Source organism: Gymnoscopelus braueri, assembly GCF_963280865.1.
Source record: "Gymnoscopelus braueri genome assembly, chromosome: 11".
In the NCBI taxonomy this organism is placed as follows: domain Eukaryota; kingdom Metazoa; phylum Chordata; class Actinopteri; order Myctophiformes; family Myctophidae; genus Gymnoscopelus; species Gymnoscopelus braueri.
The window spans coordinates 10,351,141-10,364,556 of NC_137613.1; the positions used below are offsets into that span (position 1 = coordinate 10,351,141).

The 13,416-nt window shown below is 40.7% G+C and overlaps 1 protein-coding gene across 1 annotated transcript; it reads left to right on the top strand.

Moving 5' to 3' along the window:
• Positions 1-366: 366 nt before the first annotated feature.
• Positions 367-1,788, top strand: LOC308095439 (zinc-binding protein A33-like; the record flags this gene model as incomplete). The annotated part of the gene is made up of 1 exon (XM_080442498.1): positions 367-1,788. The coding sequence occupies exon 1, from the start codon at positions 379-381 to the stop codon at positions 1,786-1,788; it is 1,410 nt and encodes a 469-aa protein (XP_080298624.1). The 5' UTR covers positions 367-378.
• Positions 1,789-13,416: the final 11,628 nt, after the last annotated feature.

Sequence of the window (13,416 nt, forward strand, 5' to 3'; positions counted from 1 at the left end):
TACTCAATTTAGTAACCTCTTCCAAGCCTGTCAGCCTGTTGGTTAGATAATAATTAACTCATTTACAAGGTAAGCAACATTGAATTTAAATCATTTGTGAACTGAGCTGTGATGCCAAAGCAAGCTGTAAGATTTCTACACAAAAATACCGTTTTTCAGGACACTGAGGGAAATATAAACGGTTTCATCTTGTCATTGAAGGATACTTTTTATGCTGTCGGAAAATTAGACGTCTTGAAAACTTGAGAACAAAACGTGACAACAGAACATTAGTATTCTTCTCTACAGCACTGTTTGGAGACTCACTGATCACTGAGTTGAAGTTGGATGTGAACTGGTGAGTCTTGTTATTTAAACGTACTTTACAAACCAAAGGAAATGGCAGAGAACATTTCTCTTGAATGTTTCCTGTGTTCAGAGACTTTTAGAGATCCTGTATCTCTGAGCTGCAATCACAGCTTCTGTTGTAACTGCCTGAAAACATTCTGGGAGCAAAGTGAAAACAAGAACTGTCCCATTTGTAAGAGGAAAACATCAAAGGGTATAATTATTAACTTTACACTGAAGGAACTAGTTGACTCTGGTGTTGAGAGACAGAAAGCTGAGTCATGTGAGGAGGAATTGGGTTGTGTACATCCAGAGGAACGTAAACTGTTCTGTGAGGAAGATAAGACAGCTGTGTGTCTAATCTGTGACTTACCTCACCACCGTGGGCACAATCTGGTTCATATAGAACAAGCAGTCAATAACCTGAAGGACCAACTGAAGCCTGACCTCAAGTCCCTACAGGACAAGAGGAATGAATACAAACAGGTTGAAAAGCGTTACAATGAAGTGGTTCAACACAACAAGAAGCAGGTGGTGACCACAGAAAAGCAGATCAAAGTTGAGTTTGAAAAGATCCACCAGTTCCTGAGAGAGGAAGAGAAGGCCAAACTGGCAGCTCTGAGGGAGGAAGAGGATCAGAAGGAGAAGATTGTCAGCCGAGAGATGAAGATCATTCAGAATCAGATCTCCTCTCTCTCAGACAGCATCTCTGCTGTAGAACAAGAGCTGCAGACACCCAGTGTGTCATTTCTCAGCAGTTATAAACACACTCAGACCAGCGCCAGAGTCCAGTGTAAACTGTCAGAACCACAGATGGTCTCAGGAGCTCTGATAGACGTGGCCAAACACCTGGAAAACCTGACCTTCAGAGTCTGGGAGAAGATGAAAGAGATGGTCAAGTTCACTCCTGTCATTCTGGACCCAAACACAGCATGTCCCTGGCTCTGTCTGTCTGAAGACCTGACCAGTGTGAGACGTACAAACAAAGACCAGCAGCTTCCTAACAACCCAGAGAGGAACACTAAGTATGCCACTGTTCTGGGTTCAGAGGGTTTCATTTCAGGAAAACAAAGTTGGGAGGTGGAGGTCGGAAAGCATTCTGACTGGCGTATAGGTTTGGCTAAAGAGTCCATTGACAGGAAGGGAGAGAGATTTGCCTCACCAGAATATGGAGCATGGTGTTTAACGCAGAAAAGTGGGAAGTACACTAATGGATGTGGAACAACCCTCCCATTGAAGAGGAATCCTCAGAGGATCAGAGTCCAACTAGACTATGACAAGGGGGAGGTGTCCTTCTACGACCCTGAAGACATGACTCACATCTACACTCATAAAGACACTTTCACTGAGAAACTCTACCCACTTATAAGCATCGGATATGAAGGTGACAACGTAACTACTGATATCAAAGTCTGCCAAGTTGATGTATCTCTCTTTGGGATTTTAGAGCGATTTCAGTGAGAGGGAGTGAGAGGGAGAGAGAGAGAGAGAGAGAGAGAGAGAGAGAGAGAGAGAGAGAGAGAGAGAGAGAGAGAGAGAGCGAGAAAACACTGTTTGACATAACACTTTAATCACATGAAACCTAGTGTACCTCTTCTGGGGACGATTTTTCATAAAAAAATAGCAGATGTACAAGCTCACAACGTGTCAACATCATCTTCATATCCACTCTGCTCACTGTTTACCAGCACACACACCTTCCCACGCTGACTGATTTATTGACTGTATAAGTGTCATAATTCTTTTTTTGTTTGGAATGAACTGAAGTTTGTTTTCATTCACAAAATTAATTGAACTGTTTCCTTTGAGAAATGGGATTTGCCTGAAAAAAAAAGAAGTCTGCATGTAAATAAAATGCCTATAGTGGAATTTTGAGTTTTGTGTATTTGGGGTGTTTTTGTAAAGATCTTTACCTTTAAAAATATATTAAGTGCTATCATCATCCTAGAATATAAATATTTACATTCAAAACAAAATTCAAACATAGTGAATCAGCTTCAGGTGGTGAGAATATTGTGTCCTCTGTTCAGTGGTGGAAAGTAACTAAGTACATGTACTCAAGTACTGTACTTACGTACAATGTTGAGGCATTTTTACTTTACTGGAGTATTTACAATTTTCAATACTTTTACTTCTACTCTACATCTCAGAACCAAATATTGTACTTTTACTCCACTACAATTATTTGAAAACTTTAGTTACAGTTACTTTGTAGATTTGCCAATGCTTTGTCAATGCAAATTCGTGGATTCTTGGAAAAAATCCGCAAGACCATGAATCCACGCATTTGCATTTACAAAGCATCACATTAATGAAGTATATTGTCACCCATTTTTTTTATCTAACTATTTTCTAAATGACAAAAACTACCTGTATCGGTAATGATAATCAGAAAGTTCGGTACGCAGTCTGACAAGAGAAATGTTAACTTTTAACTAGAAAAATGTACAGAGATCTGCTAAACTGGTAGCCATCTTGAATGTACTGGCAGATGTGTTGAGTCATTCAAAACTCAAACTTTATTTACAATTCTCTTTGTGTGTTTAAACAGTCCTTCAAAAATGTTGCGGAGGATGAGAACATCACTCATGGACACTTAATTTTTCCACTATTTCTTCATTATTATTATAGATGGATATTCAGTTAATACTTTTTCTGTCATTTGAAAACAATTATTAGAACATCCATTAAAAAAATATTTACGCATTAATCTGTTTAAATTACAACATAACATACGCTCACGCAGATATGGACGCGTTGCGGTAATGAGAATTTCAGGATAAAATGCAATAAAATACAAAAATGATTAATTCCTATGTTAAAATTACTCTTTGTGCAAGGTAGAGGACACTATTATCTTTATTATGATATATTGTTATCTTACTAATTTACATATTTTATAGTTAAAATCCTTACTGCCATGGTATTTTTTGGTTTCATGAGAATGACCCATTGGCAGATTCCGCCCCAGAGGTAAAATAAAAGAGCCGTGGGGCCGTGCCCGAAGGGCGCGCTCCCACCGCACTTTTATTTTATAAAAGGGATGAGTAGTATCTACCGGTACATATTTTATTAAGACTAGTATTTGACAAATTGTTTTTAGGAATCTGCTGTCAATTTTCATATTGATGATACAACAAACATATTTAGCTTTCATGTTGAGTTGATCTTTTAATTTGTAATATTGCTGGACTGTGTGGTGTTATATATTTCATTAAGTTGTACATTACATGTGGGATGTGGTTTGTTAGCCTGGTATCCAGCCTGCTTCGCTACGTTCGGCGGACTTTTTTGAGAAGCGAAGAGAGAAAAAAAAGTCAGCCGAACGTAGCGAAGCAGGCTGGATACCAGGCTAGTGGTTTGTACCAGTGGATCATATTATGATTATTGTTTAGGCTTGAATTGCATTATTTTTTTTACATTTACATACATCTTTGGGTATGTAATAGTGAATAATGAATAGACAACTTGGAAAAAAACGACTTCTAAAATGTAAAATGAAATAAAGGCTGACACATGAAGAGAATATTCAACATGTCATTGATTCATTCTGCTTAAAATAAACATTTGTGGCAGCCCGAGCCTCATCGCTCAGTACAAAATATCTCACTCACTCACTCACTCAAATGGATTAAAGGGATACTCCACTTTCAAATACAATAAACATTTAAAAAATATATTAAAAATAAATGAAAAAAGTAATGGAAAAATCACGGCCCCCTCACGCATTAGAGTGTCCTACTAATGTGTGAGGGGGCCGTGATTTTGCCATAACTTCTTTAATTTTTTTAAAATATATTTTTTTAATGTTTATTTTATTTGAAAGTGAAATATCCCTTTAAATAACCGTATTATATAAAAAATAATCAGGCTCATCCTGTCCCAAAAAAGATACAAAAGATTAGTGTTTTTTACCTATAACTGCTGCAATCTTTGTATGCATTCAAACTTTGTATGTGCACTCCCTAGAGGCCAAGGAAAAACCTTGCCCTGGATTTTTCACATCTGCCTTTTATAGCGCCACCAGGAGGCCAACTATTACTCAAATACTACATTTCACACAAATCGGTACACATGATCTCTATAGTCATGTGATCAAGACAGATCTGTTTGATTTTTCATATTTCATCCTGATGGAAGATTGACATCTAAAGTTTGCTCGTTTGCACATTCACACTACGTTGAGGAACAAATGCCACCCTTTCAACATTGCCCTATTATAGCACCACCAAGAGGCCTTTTTTAATGTTACTCCTAGAAATGTTGTCCAAACATCACGCAAATCGGTACATATTATCTCTTTAGTCAACGGATCCGTCTTGATCTTGGTTGTCCCTGGAACAACATATTTTGAGATGGGGGTTGAGATGGAGGTCCGCGGCCAAATACATATCATTTTGGGGCTCCATGACATGGAAAAGTTGGAGCACCACTCATATAGCAACATACTATACGATTTAGAAAACATTTTTAGATACAGTATGTATTCGGCCGCGGATCCCCCATCTCAAAATGTTTTGTTCCAGAGACCCCCCCCCCCCCAGAAGCAAAGATTTGAGTTACAAATGTTCGCTTTAAAAAAATAAAATATTCAAGGATTTGCAAGAATGTTCACTATTTTTCAAAAATAGCAGATCTACAAGCTCGTAGCGCGGTGCCGCGCTATGAGCTTGTAGATCTGCTATTTCTGAAAAGCCAAAGAAATCAAAAAATGACACAGATGCGTTCCGGGATTGAATGGGCTGCGGGCTCATTACGTACAGTATGTCTATGCACACATCTTGTGGGTGTGTGTCGTTTCGACATATGGCTTTTTAGCCCAAACGCATCTGTGTTTATCAGTGTATATTTTCCTGTCTGTGTCCAACCTGTCAGTGTGTGTGTACTTTATACCGACCCTTACATCGCTCCACTGTTGAAACGAAACACACTCCAACCTCCCACTTATATCCACACTCTCTCTCTCTCTCTCTGCTACTGGGTTCACTGGCAGGCCGACAGACAGGCTTCTTGAGTGACTCCAGCTGTACTTGCAGCGTTGCCATGTCCCGCTAATTCTAAGCAACTTTGGGCTTGTTTTTTTTCTGTAAAGTTGCTTGTAAATATTGGTTAGTTGTGGGTTGCGTTTATTTTTACGGGGGGCTTGTTTCTAAAGTGTGGTTGCTTATTTGGGCTTGTTTCTAAAGTGTGTTTGGGCTCGTTTCAAACGTGTGGTTGTTTATGTGGGCTTGCTTCCCTAAATGCTGTTCAAACGAGTGGTTATCAAACATTTTCATGTCAAGGACCCCCCAAATTAATATGTATCCCCCATCTGAAAGCATTTTGTGCCAGGAACCGCCCCCCCCCTCACTTTTTTCAACAAGATTTTTTTTTTTTAATAGCAGATCTCCAAGCTCACAACGCGTCGCAGATTGTAGATCTGCTATTTTCAAAAAAGACGAGGATTTTAGTGTAATATATTGGAGGGTTGCTTGTTGCTGCTGTGTGGTTTAGAATGGACCACATATGGAGGGAATTATTGTTAGGAAGGACATTGTTTAGGTTTGTTATACATTTAAGATTAGTTTCTCTCTGGAAGTAATCCTAATATCTATCTAGTCATATATAACACAAGCTTGTGAGATTGCCTATTTTCAAATAGCCGATGTGTATAGGTTTAAAGTGCTCTCCTCTTTTGGGCTCGTTTTCATAGACCTGGTTGCTTATTTCTCTCGCTAAAACCTGGCAACACTGTGTACTTGGCCTCTGTCCGGGGTGACTGCGCGCCTGGCCTGGCATAGCCTTAGCTCCACGTCAGCTACTGCTGCTTCAGGCCTGCAGTAGCTCTCTCTCTCTCCTTCTGGCCCACAATGCACGTCTGTCTGTTTTACCGGCGCTACGGTCTGTCTCTCTCTCCCTCCGGCTTTGCGTGGAAGTCATTTGTCTTAATGCCGGAGTTTAGCTGGTCCTCCTCGGTGCCAGAGGAGAGCCTGATAAGGACAGAGAGAAGCTCTCCATGAAGGGAGGGAGCATTGCTCCACTCTTTAGATGTCATCAACCAGTGTTGCCAGATGGGAAATTTTAAAATTATCGTACCGGAGGCTTAAGATTATAGTATTTGAAAGAAAACTATCGTACACAGCCAAACTAAATAAATCACAGGTGTAAATATGTTTGTTTGAGACTCCTACGGGATAAAAACGCATCACATATTCTGCATGGAATCTGAAAACTTCCTGGACCATACACAAATAACAGCCCGAAACTGGACTGGAAAGATGCGACCGGTGTTTGTAATGCCTCCTAAGTACAGATCTATGGTCAGATTTACTGATTTACTGACTTATTTTGAACAGCCAAACCGGATCCCGAATCAGCAGCCAGGGAATTTAGTAAATTCACACACTTCATTGAATATGGCGAAATTAGTACAAATACGATAATTATCGTACGTCTGGCAACATCTGTCATCAACTGACAGAAACGGGGGTCACGCGTGATGGAGTCTTCCTGCAACGTGGAGAAAATGATGATTTCCATGGTTTTCTCTGGACCTAATCATGAAGGATGTGTTAGTCAGTGCAGAAAGGCAGACGATGATTTTAGTGTAATATATTGGAGAATTGCTTGTTGTACAGATCTATAGTCAGATATACTGACTTATTTTGAGTCAGATTTACTGACTTATTTTTAAGCCAAACCGCATCCCGAATCAGCAGCCATCACACAATTTTTGAATATGGCGAAATTATCGTACATTTTATTATTGAACGTACATTGTACAGAATGTAAAGTTATAGTACAAATACGATGATTATCGTACATCTGGCAACACTGTCATCAACTGACAGGAATGAGAAATGGGGGTCACGCGTGATGGAGTCCAAATTATGATTTCCTGGTTTCTCTGGACTCGATCATGAAGGATGTGTTAGTCAGTGCAGAAAGGCAGACGATGATTTTAGTGTAATATATTGGAGGGATGCTTGTTGCTGTCTGTGCGGTTTGGAGTGGACCACATATGGAGGGAATTATTGTTAGGAAGGAGATTGTTTAGTTTTTTTTTTTTACTTTTAAATGTTTAATGCCATCTGGATTATCAGTAAAGGCTTGAGAAGTTGACTGCTGCTGTTTAGGAAGGCAGTTTTAGAGGACATGTTTCTCTCTGGAACTAATCTTAATATCTATCTATCTAGTCATATATAACACAAGCCTTACTGTACATCAGGTTGATTCTGATGGAAAGAGAGAACTTCTGTTTTTGGACATTCCGATGAGGGATACAATATTATTACGTCTCTGTCGGGTGGAAACCTCATATGTCCCAAACAGTTACTTTTTAGGATTCAAATTCAAAAGCATCAAAAGCAGCAGATCTACAAGCTCAAAACGCGTCACTTCGCGCAGCGTTTCGAGCTTGTAGATCTGCTACTTTTGATGCTTTTGTGTGACGCTGTTGTATGATCAAGTAGGGCATTCATTTACCAAAAAAACACAAACATTTAAAATATGGAGATAAGAGGATTCGATATAATAGTCTCAGTTCTGCATTCTCTGGAGTGTAAGTTCCACTGAAACAACCGGGTAGATTCACTCCAGCACTTGGGAGTTTATTTTTTTGTTTTTTTTGGTCTGCTAAAAATGTGCTTCTGTGGTTTCCGTTTTCTAGGTGCACGGTGGTTATGTGAGGACAGGAATCTGATCCCAGTGGCAGTTCACTGTAAGCTGAGGTCTGAAGCCCCAAGGCTTGGGGAACTCACACTGCCTTAACCATATAAGACCGGGAACGCATACTGTATCATTTTAGATTTTTTTTTTAGCTATAACCATTATTTTATACTTTTGGCTATTCAAAAATAGCAGATCTACAAGCTCATAGCGCGGCACTATGAGCTTGTAGATCTGCATTACTTTTGAAAAATCATGAAAATCTTTGGATATATATTTTTCAAAGCCAACATTTGTAACTAAAATCTTTGCTTCTGGGGGTTCTCTAAATGTCTTCTAAATCCTAAAAGTTGTTGTTAAAATGCATGTTGCTATAATCAGTGGTTCTCAAAACATTTCCATGTCAAGGGCCCCCAAAATGATATATATTTGGCCGCGGACCCCCATCTCAAAATATGTTGTTCCAGGGACCCCCCCAGAAGCAAAGATTGGAGTTAAAATGTTCACTTTAAAATATATATATATATTCATTTGCAAAAATGGTCACGATTTTAAAAAAAATAGCAGATCTACAAGCTCATAGTGCGGCACTCGGTGCCGCGCTATGAGCTTGTATATCTGCTATTTTTGAATAGCCAAAGAAATAAAAAAAATGACACAGATGCGTTCCCGGTCTTAATGGGTTAAACGGGCTGATCCTAGGATCGCCGTGCCACAGCCGCCCGCCGCTGCAGTGACAGATCACTTTGTTTTTCCCTCACTCCTTGAAAAGTCTTCATTCCGACGCAGCCCTAACTTGGAAAAATATTCTTAGAAAATAAGACTTTTGGATTAGAAATGGAAAAAGCTGTCATAGCAGCCAGGCCCAGGCCATGCAGTGAAAGTTTCTCAAGTACGGGGGAAGTCAAGTGGCAGATCTCTTGAGAGCACCAAGAGATTCTTTTTGACCCGGTCCTTTTGTCTGCATATAATCAGAAGTCACTCCGATAACTAAGCTGCAAGGCTCAGATCTGATGTGTGGCAATCGGTAGCATATGGCACGATCAATCATGTCTGAACGACTCTGTTATTACTGGCCTCTCTGCCAACAGAAGCAAAGATCTGACACACTGTGTGTGTGTGTGTGTGTGTGTGTGTGTGTGTGTGTGTGTGTGTGTGTGTGTGTGTGTGTGTGTGTGTGTGTGTGTGTGTGTGTGTGTGTGTGTGTGTGTGCATGTGTGCGTGTGCATGCATTTGAGCATGCATGTCTGTCCGCAAGTGCACTGTGTATACCGTAAGTAACATACTGTATCAGTAATGTGTGTGTTGGTTTCTGTCAAGGCACATGTCCTTTTTTCCCCGCCACAAGATAAACATGCTTGTGTATCGTTGCTGTTGTGCAGAAACCTCTTATCTCCATGTTCTAACTTTTTGTGTTTTTTTCCCCGTAAATTAACGCCCTACTTGATCATACTACAGTGTCACACAAAAACATCAAAAGTAGCAGATCTACAAGCTCGAAACGCGGCGTGTAGCGCCGCGTTTTGAGCTTGTAGATCTGCTACTTTTGCCGTTTTTTTATTTGAATCCTGAAAAGTTAACAGTTTTGAACATATGAGGTTCCTTTCCACCCCTGACTGGTTGGTATAGCCCAGACGTCATAGGATAAGGCTGTAGAGCACGAAAAAAGCAGATCTATAAGCTCATGGTGCATGGTTGCATATAGCGATGCACACACACACACACACACACACACACGCAAATTTGCCCGTACACATCAGAGCTGCCCGGTCGATTGTTATTTTGAAATCTCTATTAACTCTTTCAGTGCCAAGAGTATTTTCATAAAGTACTCCCAAACTGCCAGGAATTTGGTTTTATTTTTATTTTTAAATTTTGTAATTTTTCATTCAAATAAATGATCTGATTGGGGTTTTAAACCCATAATACAGTTCTACCAGTAGAGAGCAACAAATCGACACATTGATGATCTCGCTGGCTCACTCGCCCCCTCCCAAACAGGCTCACGTCATATCCGGTCAGAACCGGATGTTGACATTTTCGATAATCGTTGATCGGGCTAAATTACGATGCGATACACGACTACGATGACTGATCGTCACCCAGACCAAAGAGAGTAGACGTGGACCTCTCCGTTCGCTTTTTATACCGTGTGAAAAACCGTGACTTTCCCTATTCTGGCCGAAAATCACCGGAGAAAAACAACGTGACCCGGAAATGAATTTTTTTTTTTTACATCCGGCTCCGGGTGAGTCTGATGTAGTCAGGAAGCGAAAGTGATCATGAAAAATATACAGAATAGCGCGACCACAGTCAAAACTCAGGATTTCTCGTGCTGGCACTGAGGGTACTCGGGAAAAACTCGGGATATGTCGGGGCGTGGCACTGAGAGAGTTAACGATGAATTTCTGCACTTGCGGACAGACATGCATGCTCGCATGCACACGCACACGCACACACACACACACACACACACACACACACACACACACACAGAGGTCTCTCTCCCAGGAGTTCACTAGCATTCCATCAGTCACAGCCAATCTCCTGTTCTGTCACCATTTAGAGGTTGTATGTATGCTAATACTTCTGAGAACCTTTCAACACCAACTCTGACTCACTTTACTTTACTGTACCACTCCTTGTGACCCACTACAAATAACACAGGACATGACCTCTTATACAGTGCTCCCCCCCAAAAAAAAGAAATTAAGAAAATAAAGAAAGAGCAGATTATATGTTAAAGGAGTAGTTTACCCCAAAAATGACTTATCTATTTCCTATCAATTACACACCCCATGAAACCCCACGAATGATGCCGATTTTTTTGTTTTTGTCGCATTCCTGAGCCAATCATTTCATGGTAATAATAAAGACCCTAAAGTATCCGTTAGGAGACACAAAGGAGACACAAAGGAGTTCACCCCAAGAGACTCTTGGGGTGAACTACTCCTTTAAGGCTAGCGTTGGAGGAGGTCCACCCACTTCACTTGGTCGCTGTGTTGTTACCATTGCGGAGTGCTTTTATCGTGGCAACAATAAGACAGGCCCCCCATCATCTCTGCAGTCAGTCAGTGTCCCAAAGACAAAACCTGTTATTTTCCTTTGACCTGATGTGTCTGCTCCCTCCCTGTCTCTCCAGCTCTTTAGTGAAAGAGAAATTTACATTTTCAGGTAAGGCTACCAATTTTATCCAATCAGGAGAGAGAACTCGTACAGGATAGGCTACAGGATGAAACGCAACAACAACAAAAAAGAGCAGACAAAATTGGAACTGTAAGACTGAAGCTCTGAAATGATCTTTGTGGTGTTCTCTATCCTGATTGTATAAAATGTGTATCCAGAACTGAAAATCTGAATGGAATGAAATGGAATAATACAAAAAAAAGAACATGCCTTTAAAGTTGCAAATAAATGTCATGACTCGTGTCCATCTCTCATTTGGGAGACAAACCTTCTACCACGTATATCGCCCAGCATGCTGCGATATGACAGACTGGTCACTATAATTGTTTGTCCCCAGTTGGCCTGGGGATATATTGTGCATATGAACTTCAGGCAGCACTACTTGGCAAACAGTTGGTGTCCTACAATTTAAGCATTTAGCAGCCACTCTTATCCAGAGCGACTTACAGTTATCAAGGTAAACACATACATCAAATACAGACAGACAGACAGTGTAGTGCCTCAGTAAACTAGGATCACTGGTAAACCCAAGAACCTAGCATCAGTCTAAATAACATAATAATATGCTATCTAAATTACATTTTAACCTTGTGGTCAAGAAAAAACGAAATAAGAGAACAAATGACCAGGGTAAGTCTGTGTGGTCGTCATTACTACAGTAGGTCAAGTGCTAGGGTGAAGTCTGAAGAAGTGTGTTTACCTACTGTACTTACTTAAAGTACCAAAAGTAAAAGTATAACATGTTTGAAAATAGCAGATCTACAAGCTCACAACGCGTCGTGATGCGACGCGTTGTGAGCTTGTAGATCGGCTCAAAATTTAACTTAAGTACAGTACTTGAGTAAATGTACTTAGTTACTTTCCACCACTGGTCATACACACCTGGTTCTAATACAAAAAAACAATATATTAGTCACTAAGAGCTGTGTGTGTGTGTGTGTGTGCGTGCATGCGTGCATGCGTGCGTACTGTGCACTTACGCAGAAGAGGGATTAGATGTCCCAGGCCAGCCTGGTAGCTGAAGGAGGAGACAGCTCTCGTGGCTCGGTGATGAACAGCTCACATATATCACCTCACACTGGGCCTGGGTTGTGTTCTGGAAGGATGCTCTAGTCTAGACGGTGTGAGCGGCTCATAATTCAGAACTATACTTTCAGGACATTATCTATTCTCTCCGTCTTGAGAGCAATGAATGAATGAATGAATGAAGGCGCGTACGTGGCTTCATTCAGTGTGCCGGATGGCTTGGTTGGAACAAAAGCAGTGAATAAAATGAATACGCCAGGAAACTATTATAGTGACCAGTCTGTTGTATCGCATGCTGGGCTATCAGTCTATCAGTCTATCAGTCAGTCAGTCAGTCAAAAACAAAGATTCAACACAAAGAATAGACCATACATATGGAACAGAGAAACATGCCTGAACATGAACAGGCCTAAAACAGGCACATGAGTCATCAAAGGGCCCCAGCAGGATGGGCCATCAACAGCACCAACCAATGAGGACAGTGGCCACAGAGAAGCCACACCCACAACAGAAACACATAAATACAGGAAAGAAGACACAGGAATTCATTCTCACCCGGAGAATCGCATCTGATGAAGTACAATAAACAGTACGAAAACGTTTATGCATTTGAGAATGAACCGACGGACCCATGGACAAGGACAGGCCTGGCGGGAAAGAGCCAGACCAGATGGAGAAACCAGGAACAACCACAATCCCAGGAGGGATATGGAACCAAACCAGGTAAGCCAGGTAGGTAGGCACAGACAAACCTACATACACACACCACATGGAGAGAGAAACAATGATTTTCACAAATCAATTAGAGGGATAAACAACTTGATTGTTGCACTACACCATTCACAGAATGTAAACATAGACAAATACCCAGAGAGTATTGCTAGAAAAGAACAAGAACTGATGGATTTTATAAAACCAGCAAAACCAACAGAGAGAACCTTACTGCTACTACAAGGAAGTGCAAAGAATTGGTCTTACACCACTTTGTTAATATTAATAGAACACTTTAACACATTGATTGAAAACACAAAAAAGGACCTATCCCAGTGCTTAACACGGGAATACGACAGGGCCTTCTCCATTGCCACTAAATGGGCAAGAAAAAATCTAGGAAGGCGCCTAACAGAGAAGACACTGGGCTTAGCCCGTACAGCAGTAACAGAATTATATAGCACAAAAGCACACACCACAACACACCCCACACCACAGGTCCCCCGTCCTCCCCCATCC